Source organism: Tripterygium wilfordii, chromosome 10 (assembly GCF_013401445.1).
Source record: "Tripterygium wilfordii isolate XIE 37 chromosome 10, ASM1340144v1, whole genome shotgun sequence".
Taxonomy (NCBI): domain Eukaryota; kingdom Viridiplantae; phylum Streptophyta; class Magnoliopsida; order Celastrales; family Celastraceae; genus Tripterygium; species Tripterygium wilfordii.
Window position 1 is genome coordinate 855,783 of NC_052241.1, and position 15,875 is coordinate 871,657.

The 15,875-nt window shown below is 37.7% G+C and overlaps 2 protein-coding genes across 3 annotated transcripts; one reads left to right on the plus strand and one right to left on the minus strand.

Moving 5' to 3' along the window:
- Positions 1 to 3,010: 3,010 nt before the first annotated feature.
- On the plus strand, positions 3,011 to 10,443 carry LOC120007533. Its single transcript, XM_038857816.1, has 6 exons — positions 3,011 to 4,000; positions 4,108 to 4,216; positions 4,536 to 4,656; positions 4,777 to 5,529; positions 6,719 to 8,477; positions 9,773 to 10,443. Exons 1-6 carry the CDS (start codon positions 3,805 to 3,807, stop codon positions 10,201 to 10,203), a joined length of 3,369 nt encoding a protein of 1,122 aa, XP_038713744.1. The 5' UTR covers positions 3,011 to 3,804; the 3' UTR covers positions 10,204 to 10,443.
- Positions 10,444 to 11,039: 596 nt separating this feature from the next.
- On the minus strand, positions 11,040 to 15,689 carry LOC120006942 (putative polyketide hydroxylase). 2 transcript variants are annotated; one of them, XM_038857068.1, is made up of 11 exons: positions 15,438 to 15,689; positions 14,811 to 14,893; positions 14,582 to 14,717; positions 13,914 to 14,407; positions 13,722 to 13,769; positions 13,285 to 13,459; positions 12,852 to 12,964; positions 12,665 to 12,761; positions 12,303 to 12,522; positions 12,045 to 12,198; positions 11,040 to 11,736 (listed from the first exon to the last, which is right to left on the minus strand). In XM_038857068.1, the coding sequence occupies exons 1-11, from the start codon at positions 15,643 to 15,645 to the stop codon at positions 11,323 to 11,325; spliced, it is 2,142 nt and encodes a 713-aa protein (XP_038712996.1). In that variant the 5' UTR covers positions 15,646 to 15,689; the 3' UTR covers positions 11,040 to 11,322. The 2 variants fall into 2 exon arrangements, with proteins under 2 accessions (XP_038712996.1, XP_038712997.1); XM_038857069.1 differs by having other exon boundaries at positions 11,594 to 11,932.
- Positions 15,690 to 15,875: the final 186 nt, after the last annotated feature.

The window sequence follows — 15,875 nt, forward strand, 5'->3', positions numbered from 1 at the left end:
TCAAGAGAATAACAAATATGCTCGAGTTTTCAAAGTAGACAATATTGTTTTGATATATTTCGACTTAGATTTCTAACCACCACCGCCTAATATGGCATACTTTCTCTTAATTGTCATTATACTCTCTTGTTTTGCAGGTACCCATAATCTTGTTTCCTAAATAATTTAGGGTAAATTCCAAACCCTTTGTGAATGTACATGAATGAATGGAGAATCCATTACTGGAACTTGGTTTTACATTTTATGTCACTTGTTTTAGTTACATTTCACTAGGTTGAGAAATTCATTGTCCACAGTTTTGATTGTTCTTCATTGATTTGGGTATTGTGTTTAAACGAAACAAAATTCGAATTTGGAAAGTATACGGAAACAAAAGAGATAACGAATACACAAGATTTAACGAAATTTAGCACAATTTGTTTATGTTCTCAGGCGAAAAACAATGAAAAATTTCACTACTATGAAGAATTTCACTAATATGATTATGAAGAATATTACAAAAGAGATGAACTCTTGAACTCAATAATCAACCCAAATTCCTCTCTTGCTCTATACGACACTCTCCCAATGTTTACAACGCAAAACAACTCTCTCAAGTCGCCTATCTTTAAAAAACCTATAAATAAAACTTATTTATAAGGGCGATCTTGTGCAGATGTGCGACAACTTATTTGGTTATTGCGTTTAAACGAAACAAAATTCCAATATGAAAAGTATGCGGAAACAAAAGAGAAAAAAGAAGACACAAGATTTATCGAAATTTGGTACAATTTGTTTATATTATCGAACAACGAACAATGAAGAATTCCACTAATATGAAGAAAATTACAAAAGAGATAGCTATTGAACTCAAGAATCAACCCAAATTCCTCTCTAACTCAAGAAGACACTCTCCCGATGTTTACAACGCAAACAACTCTCTCAAGTCGGCTCTCTCTAAAAAAATCAATAAATAAAATCTATTTATAAGGGCAATCTTATGCAGATATGCGACAACCTATTTATAAGGGCTGTCCACGTGTCACAACTAATATCACTAATTACGTCCTGTCGTCATCATGCGGTACTTAATCAATGAGCCTCACGGGTCTCACGTGCAAAAAAAGATGCCCGATAACCAAAGGTTTTGTTTCGTTCTTAATAAATACCCAAAATAGTAAAAATACTCAATTTTTCTCTTGAAAGATACATCATCATCATACATACATATATATATTTTCCTTTTTATTTTTTTTAATATTTTCGCTTGGTTTGAAATCTCATATGTCTTGTCGGCCGTGAAATAGACTCATTAGTCTGACGTCGACTTCTAAACCATGCTTATCCTAATCCTAATGACGCATTAACTGGCGGATGACGTGGACTTGATGGAGTTCTCACTTCTCACCCTATCAACGTTAAACATTTTTCATTACAACACCCATACGAGACAAAAACAAAAACAATTATTTTTATCTAATTCTAACCTATGCAATATGCAAGTAGCTAACAATTTACCAACGAGACGTGATTTAATTGATAAACAACTGAGTTAGGCATATATACGATAAATGTTCGATTTCAATTATAGATATATTTCTCAAAAAAAAAAAAACAATTTTAAAAGAACTAAGAAGGTGGAGGATTACATGATTTCAACAAAATTTCATGGCTATATAGTTGAGTAATAATTGGTTAAAATGGGATTACAAAACTAATAGTTAAATGCGTTTGGCTATTTTAAACTTCGTAATATTTACTAATATTACAAACAATATTACCTAATATTACAAATAATATTGATTCTACCAATTAGGTCAAAATTAATCATAGTATTATTTCTCAGTGCAACTCACTCTTCCTAATTAAACACCATATTATGTGTAAAATAAAAAACTTTCAATACAATATTCAATAGATGTTTTTTTTTTCTTTTGAAAAACAAGCATTAGGTGAGCAAAAGAGTAGTAGTTATATATCATTATGGTTGAACCTTTTTATTTAATTTTCTACTACTACCAACCAATGTATCCTTCCATAAATGGATACAACTAATCATAACATCTTGATATTCCATGTATAATTTTTTTGGATTAATTGATTAAATTACTAATCACTTTTTTTAATCATAAACTCATAATAGAGGTTACAGGAAATCAATTTTTAAATTGGTTCTTGTTCGAATTTTAAAAAATAATTAAATATAAATTTGGTTAGCCGGATTGTAGAAATGATAGTTGGCAATTAATATGGAAATTAAATGTTGTCCTATTAATCTATTATACAGTATTCAATATTGGGAAAATAAATAATTATGACAATTGTAATGAAAATGACCCGCAAAAATAGGAATTCAACTAGTATCTGTATATAGTTTTTTTTTAATAAGTCTTGTAATAAATTTTCATTTATAGTGATGAAATTATTGAATCACTTGAGTGATAGTTTTGGATTATCTACAAATTATACCTTCAAAATACGAAAAATAACATTAAAAACCAAAAATTTTATATAGGATAAGTAATAGTTCTCACATGTCTTATTGTTTTAATCATTTAAACATGATTTATTGCAACAGAGGGTCTAAATTAAAAAATGAGAGTATTTTCTTTAATTTACGTTATACTTAGTATTAATTAACTTTTTTTGAAGGGGTTAGCAACCCCGCTCACCAAACCATGGCTTCGCCCTTGCGTATAGTGTGTTGATATGGAGAGTTGAATTCATTCTCAGCCAACTCGATCATCCTCTATAGTCTGTTACATGATTTTGATTAATAATTCATGTTAATACAGAATATTATTAAGACAATAATACATGAAAAGCAAATGACGCAGTCAACAAAATAAATAAATAAAAAAAAAACGTAAATTGCATGGATATGGACGTGTTTGGCCGATACAAGACAATATTTAATATTTTAATAACTTGTTATCCTAAAAAATTGTTTTAAAAAATGCACAAATTATTAATTTTAGTTTGTAAACCACATTATTGAAGATTTAATAAATAAATAGTAATATTTAGAGAAAAAAGAAAAAGAAAAGGAAAAATGGTAGTGCAGGGAGAAGCAGTGTGAGATAGAAGAAATGAAAGCTTTGCTGCGGAGGAAAGAAGCATATCTGATCAACAAACAACAGTGAAGGTTAGTTTGCTACCCGGAATTCACTTTCTCTCGATTTCTGGTTGGAGAGAGAATGCGAGAAAGTTGAGAATACGATCCATGTCAACAAGAAGTCTCGATCTGCACACAAAGTACCATTTCCAGATATAGCAGTAAATTGCTTGAGATCCGTGTGTCCAAGGCCACATTCTTCATTGACTAGTTGGCATTTCGGTACTTTTCTATCTCGAATCCGGGATCTTAATCGCATTCAACGAGCTTTCGCTCTCCATATGGTGAATTTTGACTTGGAATGCCCGTCAGTCTAGCCTTACCTGCTACCCGGAAAAAGGTTAGTTTGGCCTGTAATTTGATATTTGAAGGAGGCTTGGAGGTTGGTTTAAGTTGAATAACGGGTTAGCGTGATTGTACTGTGACTGCTGGGATTGTTGACTTGCGAAATCTAGGGTTTTGTGATTGTGTGACCGCGGTTTAGCTGCTATCTATATAGCCACGTTGAGCGTGCGCATTGTCACAGGTGAAGGTCGAGAATCCAATAAATTTGGTATTTAAGAGGAACAGTTCTATTTACAAGTTACAACCACTGTGGGTTTTAGTCAAATGTATAGTATACGCTACTTGATTTGGCAAAAGGGTTTCTGAATACTGGTTGTATGAAGAGTTTAAGGTAGCATCTTTGACTCTGCATTGTGGTTGGGGATATGCCTCCTTCTCCGGCATTGAGAGTCTCTCCCGGCAGAGAAATGAGGGCAGACATTCACAAGCGAGGGCGCAGTCTTGAGGGTGGATTATTCTTCAGACAGAAAGACGACGATCTCGCGTTGTTCAATGAAATGCAGTCGAGAGAGAAGGAAGATTTCTTGCTTCAGTCAACGGATGATTTTGAAGACACATTTTGTAAGTTTCTACACTGTCCTCTGTACATTGTTATTGACTATGGATTGTTTTTGTTTCTTCTTGCTGACAAGGCTCTTAATCTTTGCAATTTTAATTCTTAATTGCAGCAACAAAATTGAAACACTTTTCAGATTTTAAGCTTGGAATCTCAATCCCTGTTCGAGGGGAGAGTAGTGAACTACTTAATGCAGATGGGGAGAAGAATGATTACGATTGGTGAGTCATGTTTATTATTGTAAGTTGAAATCACCATTAATGATCAGAGATAATACTAGACAATGGTGGACTCATAGCCAAGGGAAAGTTCTCAAATTTTCCTTTTATGATACTGTAATATAATGTCTTCGGTCGGTTATCTAAGTTTCGTGGCACTTAATTCTTGGCAGCATGTCAGTTTTACCCACGAGTTGAAATTGAATCGAATTCATTCAATAAAGATCACACTTCGCAATTCAATGTTTTATCATGCTTTTGGATTGATACTAATAATTCTCTTGTCATTGGTTTTGATGGAATGTTTGTTCTTGTTGAGTAGGCTTTTAACTCCTCCGGAGACTCCTCTTTTTCGTTCACTGGATGATGAGCCACCACCAGTTAATGCTGCAAGCAGAGGCAGACTTCGGAGCCAGCCAATTTCTTTGTCGAGATCTTCCACGGTAGGTCTTCTGCTCAATACTTGGAGTAATTGTGCTTTCTCATATTCTCATTATCTTTTCATTGCAATTGTGATGTTCATTTTCTTCTTCCTGCTATACGTGACATGCACATCCTTGTAGATGGAGAAGGGTTACAGAAGCAGCAGGGGTAGTGAAAGTCCGAAGCGCTTGAGCCCATCACCTCGGTCTGGGAATAGCACATTTCAGTCCAAGGGACGGCCATCTTCAGCACCTAATTCCAGTCCAAATCGTAACTTGTTCCCTGCCACTCCAGTGCGAAGGCCTTCACCTCCCCCAAGCAAACCCTCCACACCCGTTCCAAGGTCTTCAACTCCAACTCCACGCAGGATGAGCACAGGGTCTAGTGGTACTGGGGTTGCATCAGGGGTTCGGGGAACCTCCCCTATAAGAACAAGTCGAGGGAACTCTGCCTCACCCAAAATCAGAGCATGGCAGTCCAATATCCCTGGTTTCTCCTCAGAGGCTCCACCCAATCTTCGAACTTCATTGGCTGATCGGCCAGCATCATACGTGAGGGGTTCATCGCCAGCATCCAGAAATGGTAGGGATTTGGGCTCAAGAGTTGGCAGGCAATCAATGTCTCCAACTGCTTCTCGAAGTGTCACTTCATCACACAGTCATGATCGGGACCAATTTAGCTCGCACAGTAGAGGTTCTATTGCATCATCTGGTGATGATGATGTGGACTCTCTACAATCCGTTCCTGTGGGCAGCTTAGATCGCTTAGCTTCAAACATAGTTGGCCCATCATTTTCAAATAACAGAGCTCCTAGCTTATCTAGGAAGTCATCTAGAATATTGTCTCCTGGTTCTGCTCCAAAAAGAGCCTTTGACTCTGCACTTCGACAACTGGTACATTGTTGTACATTTCATTTGAATTTCATCCTTATGACTAAATTGTGGATTTGCAACTATCTAGAAAATTGTTGCCCAGAATGTTTGAATGCTGTTTGTGTATCTTTAATCCTGTTGTGATTCATTGCACAGCTTCAAGGTTTCTATTAGTTTGTCTGCTCTCTGTATTGTTTGGTATAAGCGCCAGCAGAACTAAATGTGCCTTTTTTTTCCATGGATTTGGGGGCAAAGGGGATGGGGGTGTGCATGATCTGTCTCTTTGTTTTTTATTCTTTCCTTTTAAGCTATATATCTTTTAAAACTATATTGGTTCAATCTTTTTAGTTGTATGTATGAAAAGAATCTGGAAAGTCAATTGACTATGACTTGATGCTTCATTTTCCCCTCATAGTGTTACATTGCTCACTAGTTTCTTCAACTTTCTAATTTCTATGCTGGTTCTTTTTCGAGACACAAATATCCTGTGAAGAGTCCATGGATACGCGTGAATTGTTTCTATTTTTATTTCGTCACTCCTTAGGTCCCATAGGTTTGATCAAATAGAATCATACCCATTTTCTCATTGAGATAGCTTCAATGTGGTACATTTACCCCTACCTCCCTTATTGGTAAGGAAACTTTGGCATTTCCACTACAATTTTGAAGCATTGATTGCTTTGCCTGCATGCATTTATTGTTTGACATGTTCTTCCTTGCATGGTTACAGGTTGACATATAATAAATGGGAAACCTTTTGCTTGAATTGCATGAGTAGAAAACGAGTCAGGGATCTTAGGTTGTTAGTTTTTTTCAGCAGAAAAATAGAGGTTTAACATTAACAATAAGAAGAAGAAAACTAGTCAAATGTGGATGAGTGTTATGTGAACCAAAAGAAAACCTTTTTGTGGAATAGTCACGATGTCGCATAGCAAGAAATGACCTCAGAGTTATAAAATATTTTCAATTTAGCAACGCTACATCTTATAGATTATGTTACATGGTAGGCTGGTTTAAGCTTAAACATATCACTCCCCCCCCTTGGAAACTTTGTATCATATAATATAATATTTAAGAGTGTTGCAACATCAATGATGAAACATCTTATCATGTTATATTTTATATATCTTTTTTTGTTTCCTAAAATATTTTTGCATACTTCATGGTCAACATTTTTTGTTAGTTATACTTAATTGGTATTTATGTGTAGGATAATCGGAAAAGTCCGCAGAATATGTTCAGGCCTCTGTTATCAAGTGTCCCAAGTACCACCTTTTATATTGGGAAAACAAGTTCTGCTCATCGCTCGATGATGTCTAGGAATTCTTCGGTAACGACCAGCAGTAACACAAGTTCTGATCAAGGTACCAGTGCTGCACTTGATACTGAGGGGAGTGATCACCTTCATGATGATTTGGCAGGTGGAAGCGGAAAAGTACCGTATCCTGATGTTCCGGAAGAAGTATTTGCATTCGATAAGGTGGACGCATTCGATAAAGATGAGGAGCATCAAACTTTTGATAGGTCACTTAACATTCGGGTCGATGATTATGATAGGGACCTTGCAATTCATTGTGACTCTGGTAACTCTGATAAGCCTGCCCCCCATAAAATTGATGCAAAAGTTAGTACGGTTCCTGATGCTCAGAGTCTCAGGGATGACTATCCCGAAGTTTACAGTCTTGAAAGCTCAGAACTTTGCTGTAGATGTGGTCACAGGTATCGTGTCACTCAGCCAGTGGAAAATGGTATAAATCTTTGTCCGGATTGCAGTAAGGAAGACAATCTTGCCACTATTTTGAGGACAGTTGCTAATGATGCTGTCGAGCCATCTAAGAAGATTTCTGAAGAAAATAAAGTTGTGGATGAATTAGAGCGCCTGACAGCTGTACCCAATACAGTATCACTGGTCAGTGAAGTGGATGAGGTGATTTCTTCCCAGCATGACGAGGATGTTAAGCAAGGCGAGGCTTCAAACTTTGAGCATAGCCAGATTTACTCGCGTGAGAATTCTCTTGCAAGGTCTCTGGTGGAAGGGGATGGCCGGAGTTTTGCTAACCAGCAAGGAACGGGACAACTGTTTGTTGGTCATAGCCTACCCGATAATGATGTTGAAGGACAACAATCACAACAGAAGAACGATCATTCTGAAAAGGTAGATGTTTCAGAAATTGCTGGCATTTCTATACTGCTGAATCTGTCAAGCAGTAGCAAGGGATCTATTTTTCAAGGTAGAACTTTCATTGCCTCTTCCATACCTCGTGATGATCTTTCGTATGCAAGAGACAGCACAAACAGTTTGAGAAGCTCCATTGGGCGTGGCAGTGCTTCTGCATCATCCTCAGTCGATTTTGGCTCTGCTAGACAGGTAGAGCAGTTGGCTTTGAAAGTCCTGCCTTGGTCTGATTTGAACATTAAACCCCAAAGTATTGGATTATCTTTGCCTGGAGTTTCGGACCGTGCTCACCAGGCACCTGGTTTTGCAACAAGCATACATGAAGGGGCTCCTGATGCTGATGTGAAGTTTCAATCAGAGGAAAGACCTGTCTCTTCTCATGTAAATTTGCTTACTGTGGGGAACAAAGAAGTGGATGTTTCTGATGTGGCAATTCTTGAGGTAAATTTATTAGAATGTTCTGAGAGTAAAAAAACAGCATATGCTTTAAATGAAATTGGTGAAGGTTTCCGAGATCATGCAAGGAGGGCCTCTGATATAGAAGCATTGGCTATCACTTCCGAGTCATCTACTGAAGCAGGATACGCAAGGCAAAGCCATAGCTTTGATACTGTGGAAATTACAGAATTTCCAGCTCAAAGCACTTTGAATTCAGTATCTGAAATACAAACTGACGATTGTTGTCAGAGTACTGCAGTTCCACAGAATGATGACCTCTCAGTGGATTCCAGGAGAACAATAAATGAATATCAGGAGCCATCAGTCCCCACTGCTTCAGATATTGATACAGCAGGTATGTTCTGCTTTGCATTCTGATTTGATCTGATCATCTATTTTGGCCCTCAATCTTTGTATTAATTAGAATATCTATATTTGTGCCATAAAATAAAATAAAAAATAGAATATCTATACCTCCATTCCGTAAGGCGTTTTTTGTATTTCTATCTTCACATTTCATAAGATTGAAAAATTATGATGTGGTATTTTGGACGCTTTTCAAACTATGTGTGCAATTTGCATTAGAACTCAACATTTATCTTTTTCTGGCTGGGCTCGGAAATTACAAAGGAGGGTTCTGTGATAAAATGATTTCTTTCACTTCTGAATTCCAAATAATTTGATTCAGGGTCAGTACACAAAGATTTAAGGTAATTTCTTTAATTTGTTCTCCATTTCTAAATTCATAGCCTTCGTAGTAGCTTCATCGATGTTACCTACCGAATAAAAGGCCTGCTCAAGAAGACCGCCTACTTCTCCAGAAAGGATCAAATTAAACCCTCTAATTTTTCTGCTAGACCGACATATTTCCCCGGTGAACTAGTAAATACTTCTGCCACAAATAAGGATAAGAAACACTATTTTTCATGCTCTTGCTATGGTTAAGCGGTCCCCTTCGCACAAGCTAACAGATAGGTGTGCCCTATGCAAAGCTGAAGATGAAACGGTCAACCACATCTTCATTATTGTAGCTGGACCTGGAATATGTGGCTACTATTTGGAATTTGCTTGATATCAAATGTGTAGTCAATAGTAATTTGCCTTCATAGTTAATTGTTTGAGATGCACTTTGCAAAGGAAAACAAGAGGAAGGTTATTCAGAGTGCTTCTGAAAAACAAATGGTATTCCACTGATAATTTGTTTGCTAGCTTGGTTGGACAGGAGCAGCAGAATCTTCAGGGACAAAGAAATATGACTAACTATGTCCTAGATAATATGCCTGCCAAAATCAAGTTCTGGTTATCTAGCTACGATAACAAAATATTAGACTCTTGGAGTCTTTCTGCCAGTCTCTGATTCTCGCTTCCTGTCTTTCCCTTTAGGATTGCCTGTTGTATCTTCCTCTAATTGACGACTTCTTGGTGCCCTGACAATCACTTATTTTGCCATTCAAAAACTCAACAATTATCCTCTTGTACTGGTTTTGTCCTTGTAAGAACATTTCAACTAGTCTTTTATGGTTGGTGAAGTAGAGATTGCCTCTGTTTACAGCAAGATGTGCTTCGGTTTACCATTTTTTTTTAAAATATGCTATTTCTTGATTTTGTGCATAAGCTCAGCTCCTGACAAATTTATTTCCAATTTGGCAGAGGAGTCAACCGTATTGGTAGAATGTCAGGGAGAAAGCAAGGGAAGAAGCCTAATACTCGAAGAAGCAACAGATACGATACTATTCTGCAGTTCTATTGTCTACGATCTAGCCTATCAGGCTGCAACCATAGCAATCGAAAAGGAATCTTCTGACCCTGTAGAAAATTTCCAGCCAACTGTCACGATCTTGGGGAAATTCAACTTTGGCAAGAACGACCAACATGGCAGAAACATTGCAAGACGCAGCCCAAAATCCCAGAAAGTGAGGCAGAGACGATTGGAAGCTGATGTGAAAACCCCTTCAAAGAAAGCTGAGAACGATGAGAATGTTGACGAATCTATGATGCAAAATGTTGGGCTTCCCAAAAAGATGGACAGTACGAAGCAGCCTCAGAAGCTGGAATCCAAGTGCAATTGCACAATAATGTGAGTCATTCATTCTACCATACAACCCTGCTCTTCCCTCCAGTTAGATGGAGGAGAATGCTGAGTGCTTGTAATGTGACTGGTTTTGTGTGTGAAGGGCTTTTGGATTATTGCCAATTTGTTTCTTCTTATTCATTCCAATTTATTTGTATGAAACACCACATCATGTTGGTGACATAATTGTAAAGCTGTTTATTGTAATTAGGTTAGTGATAAGCATTGGAAGTTTGTGTTTTCTCCGGTGGCAGCTTTCTTGTAGTTATTATATTTTGGTTCAAAAATCGTCCAGCTGCACTTGCCTGTACTTGGATTTTGGAGCACAAAATTAATAAGTTATTTTCTAAATACTGGCAATGGGAACTGTCCTCAGTGTGGTACCCGGCTCAAGTGAGCCCTGGAACGGTATTCAGCATTTGTAGTACCCGGCTCGAGTGACGGTGTGAGTGGGGCTATGCGCTTCTATAGTGCAAGTTTAGTTTTATTGAGCAAGCTATAAAGTGGTGAAGAGGCTCAGTACTCTAAATCCTACATCGTCCAAGGAAAGAAGTAAAATGCATAATATGATAGACAAAACTTCCAAACTAGTAACAGATAATTGTCTGGGCTTAAATCAATGAGTTGGTACTAAGCCTAAGAAGACAAAACCGTGCAAGTCCATTTGAACTGACGCAAAGCAAACAAAGTGTTACTAGTTCAAAAGGCGTACTGCTTAAATTTGCTTCACATTCAGAGAGGAACTTATCCAAACAGTGCAAGTCCATATGAACTGACGCAAAGCGGACAAAATGTTACTAGTTCAAAAGGCATACTGCTTAAATTTGCTTCACATTCAGAAGGAACTTATCCGAGAAGCAAAAACAAAATAACACAAATTCTGTTAAATTATAAATATACACAAAAAATAATTCCACGAGTTCGAAATTCATATCACTCCTTTGATACATTTTTGATTGTTTAGCTGAAAAATAAGAGATCTCATTGCCATGTCAGGAAATTCTGAACCATACACTCTGGTTCATGAATTGTCATGGCTCAGATCAGGTGACATTATTCTCCAACATTTAAGCATGAGGAAAATTCCATCTTATTCAAAGAATCGAAGAATCAATTGATGGTGTTTTGTCTACTGGGTAGAATTTACGCCCAAAATGGCAGAGAAAACCCTTCTCATCTCCAAACTAGGATCGCGAACAGCACCCGACTTCACACTCCAAGCAATGTGCTCATCAGGACGGACTAAAATGGCGCCTTTCTCTGTCATTTGACAGATATTCCACCATGACAAAGGATTTGATGAGCTTTTAACTTCCGCGACATCTATGTAGTTGTCCCAAGGTGCCAATGCCCCCTTACTTCCTATGTCGACGCCTCCAGCAGTATCAGCTGACCAAAATACGCAAACTCTAACAGAAACCTTAAATTCCTCCGCCACCTTGAACGCAGCTCGTGCAAGATGGTAGGATGAATCTATTGGCGCTATTATGAGGAGGAACTCAACTTTATCTCCAGACACCATATCCAAGGTAGAAATGCTCTCCTGCCATAAACTCAAAAATGTTAAAATAGAAAAATAGTCTACACATCTTCATCCGGATGAATTCAGTGTCTATTGTAAACACATGACCTGATGGTTGGAATCAGAAACCATCAATGAAAAGAAGTTGGTTGCTCTCAGGGGAAGGGAGAACTGATGTTTGAAACCGTCAATCAATTGCAGAAAAAAGCACAAAGGCCTGTATGCGGGATGGCAACAGGACCGAAAAAGGTAGATTCAGTTAAGGTGACCACTCCCCCAACAATATCACAGGTAAAGAAGTCCGATGTCAATACTTTCCAGCTACATACCTCATTAGACGAATTTGACAATAGCCTCACTTGCATATGGGGGATCCTACAACCAGGATCTGCACAAGGGACATAATCCCTTCGACGACCGGTAGGTGCTTCAGGAACAACTGTTGCACTACCACAGTCCGGAATGAGAGCTCCTTTGCGGTACCTACACTAGTAGCACAGATGAGTCAGATATTCTAAAAAACCATCTCAAACAAATGAAAAACTATTCTCTGTCTGATTTTATTTCTCATGACATGGTAAAAATACCGGAAACCGAGATCTTCAGCAGGGAACTGGAGTTGAAGGCTCTTGCCTTCTTCAAATATATGCCTTAGTTTTGCAAGCCTCGAAGACCCAAGTGGGTTATTTTCATTTAGCAAAGATTCTGAAAGTTGAGCACGACCTAACGTAAAAATTCCATCCAGAACTGCCCTCTGTAATCCAGATGGTAGAATGGAACCCACCCCTTCATTTATAATATGATGCACTGAAAAAGCAGCCAAATAAAAGATAATCACATGTCACTAACAAGCATGACCATGCAAGCATCTAGCAACCCAAAAGATTTGACTCACTAATGAAAACAGGAAAAAAAAATTCAGAGCAATGCAATGAGTGTGTTGGGTTACCTGAGTTTGCAACAGTTGGATCAAGACCTAGTGCAGCAGGAACTGCCATGGCTGCTCTAAAGTTTTGAACACTAAGCTTTGTATTGAAAATGGCAATCTAACACAATAAAGTTAAGGAGGTCAAGGACTCATCGAACTTCAGTAGGAAAACCTAATGGAAACCAATTGAAAAAGATAATAACAATACCGGCCTACGTTCAGTTTCATAAGTATGAATCAGTGAAGATGGAGCAATTCCCTTTACTATAGAAGCAATTTTCCATGCCAGATTATGAGCATCCTGAATGCCAGTATTCATTCCTGCATAAATCACATAAACAGAGGAATGCAATTAACTATCAGTTGTGATGCGTAGAACCACCTTAGTATCTAATATTGTGCCATCAGTACGCTCCAAATATGAAGGCTTTGGAAACTCATTCACTGTTACACACAGAAAGAGGGCAAAATGCGGATCGGACTGATGGACTTTATGTTCACAAAAATGTAGCTATTAGTATCGACTCTGAGTCAGTATCATCAATATATAAATCCACAAATCATTCCAATAGACTCCTTGATTGTCTTGAAAACAGAAAAACACACAACCCATATGACTTTCACTAAAGAGCGCCACTCACCAAAACCACCAGCCGGAGGAAACCGATGTGCAGCATCACCAGCAAGAATTATTCGATTGTCACACCACACAAACTTCTCAGAAACTTCAGCATGCATGACCCAAGGCTTTACATCTATTACATCTAAATCTAAAAGCTCCCGACCAACCAATGTGTATATAAGCTTCTTGCACATCTGCAAGAAGTTAAATACTTTGGAAAAAAAATTACTTGCAACAGAAAAGCCATTAGGTGACATGGAAAAGAAGTCATTAAAAGTAAATCTAAATGCTATGTCCTGCAGTTAATCAACAAGCTTGTCAAAAGTATGATAGCATGAAATGGTTTCACATTCGCTCAACCTCACTCTATCATTAGTCCTTGACCGCATAATGGTAGCAGATGAGGGATAAAATAATTAATCTGAATAATCTATTGTAAACTGATGAATTATATACCTTGTGGTTGAAATCTTCAAGGTTTTGCTGAGGAGGATAGTATGGCATCTACAAGATAGGAAGCAGTAAATTATTTATTAGTTAGTTTCTGGTGCACAATACACAATACAGTAATATTAAATTTTTTGAACGATAGCAATGTGGCATTACATTGACATATAATATGCTAACACATCTTAGGGTCTTAGTTACCTGCAATACAAATTCTCCTGTCATGAGATCATGGGCAACAAGGACCCCAATAGCTTCAGTGTTGAAGATAAAGAACAGCATCCCAGGCCTTTCATTGATCAAGTACTGACCAAGCTCTCTGCTCATAAAATGAACACTGACAAGCTTTTGCAAGTCTGTTTCACCTTGCAAATTGATTCCTACAAGCTTTCTTACAGTACTGCCAGCACCATCTGTACCAACTAGGATATTGCATGGGATAGTTCTCTCCACATACTTCCCATCGTTGAGGTAAGAAGTCGTCACAGTAACCAATTGATCAGTGGCATCAATAGAGACACACTCATGCCCCATTAATAATTCCTTTCCCCCAAGGGACCAATTACTAAGGCCTTCAGAATGTTCAGGTGTTACAACATTAAAGCTAAGATTTTGCAGCTGCTTTAGTAGTAATCTCACTAATTTGTACTGGGAAAAGTGTGCAACAGAAACTGGGCTCACAAGTTGCTCAAAATCTGGTTACCAAAATAAAAGGAATTACTCAGGGACTAATCCTTACCACAATCAAAATAGAAATATAATTTATATTTTCTATAAATCAAAAATTAGGACTACAAAATAAATGGGCTAAGAAGTAAGGAGTTTCCTTCCCATAAAAATTATTGCTATATTCAAGAGCTTGTTTAAACCTTGCGGTTGCATATGATCGACTGAACCAAGAATTGAGCCAGTAAGAGAGGTACAATATATGAACTTTCTCCACAAATCTACTGGCGGCTGATTACTCTGGATCTCCTCTGCAAGACCATCCAACTTGCGGAACACCTATCAAGAAACCCCTTGGTCAATGACTTCAGTACTGAGGTTGAATCTCCTCTAATTAACCAAAATAGTATAGTCCACAACTATAAAATCGACCTCCATTGACCGATTATTGATGAAATGTGCCTGTGGATGCTTAGAAAACGATTTGCTTTTCTCCAAAACAGTGCATTTCACACCTACAAAAGAACATAAGCACCTTTCACACACTGACCCCCCAACTATACTAAAAGGAGATACGAAATTTCTAGTCCAAGAAGGGCAGAAAAGATTTGAATTACAAATATGGTGCACCATCCGAACACATTTTCGACATGAAAAAAAGAAAGAAACTAAAAGCAACTTTGGGTACTATTATACTATGTTTTCAACAGAACAAACACTCCATAATCACAAGATCATACGTTCCAGAACAATTTCATTTCAAATCACCATTGAGGATACAATAAAACTTATTTGAGCATGCTTTCAGGTAAAACCGCATTTCCGTGCGCCACATAACAAGTGTAATAGTTTCGAAACATCAAATGAATTGTTTTACATTAGATGCCTACTTTTCCAATCTACAGAAGAGTTCAAAGAAGGAAAAGAAAGAAGTCACCCGGGATATAATATAGGCAAACAGGTGAACTTTTGATAACAAGTAAGTACATTTTCCTTCTTTTTCCCAGAATTTTCTCGGCAATCCAATGAAAACGAACTAAAGGAACATAAATAAAATACCCAATTTGGTGAGAAGTATGGACAGGACGAGACCAACAGGTCCAGCGCCAACAATCAGAACTGGAAGCACTGAATCATCAGGACCGTTATTGGAGTTCGCGGATACTGATAGGGCTCTACACTGAAAGTAACCAAACGGGTATGCTTTGGTTCTGGCTTTTGCTTTGTAGAGAGTAGTAAAACCCCTGATAAACCCTATATGTGCCATAGATCATCAGATACCTGTCACTGGAGCTGCTTGAAGAGGGCGAAATGACGCCAATATTCAGTTGTATTCACAGCGATAGTTGGGTTTGGTTTAAATGTTTAATGCTACTGATCGGTTCTCGTAGTGGGCCGAGTTGATTGGGCTAGACCAATAAAGGTCCACTAAGAGAATCAGCCCAGAAAATGTCCCAAATATCTAAACAATCTTATTTTTTTTCTTGAATACAAGGA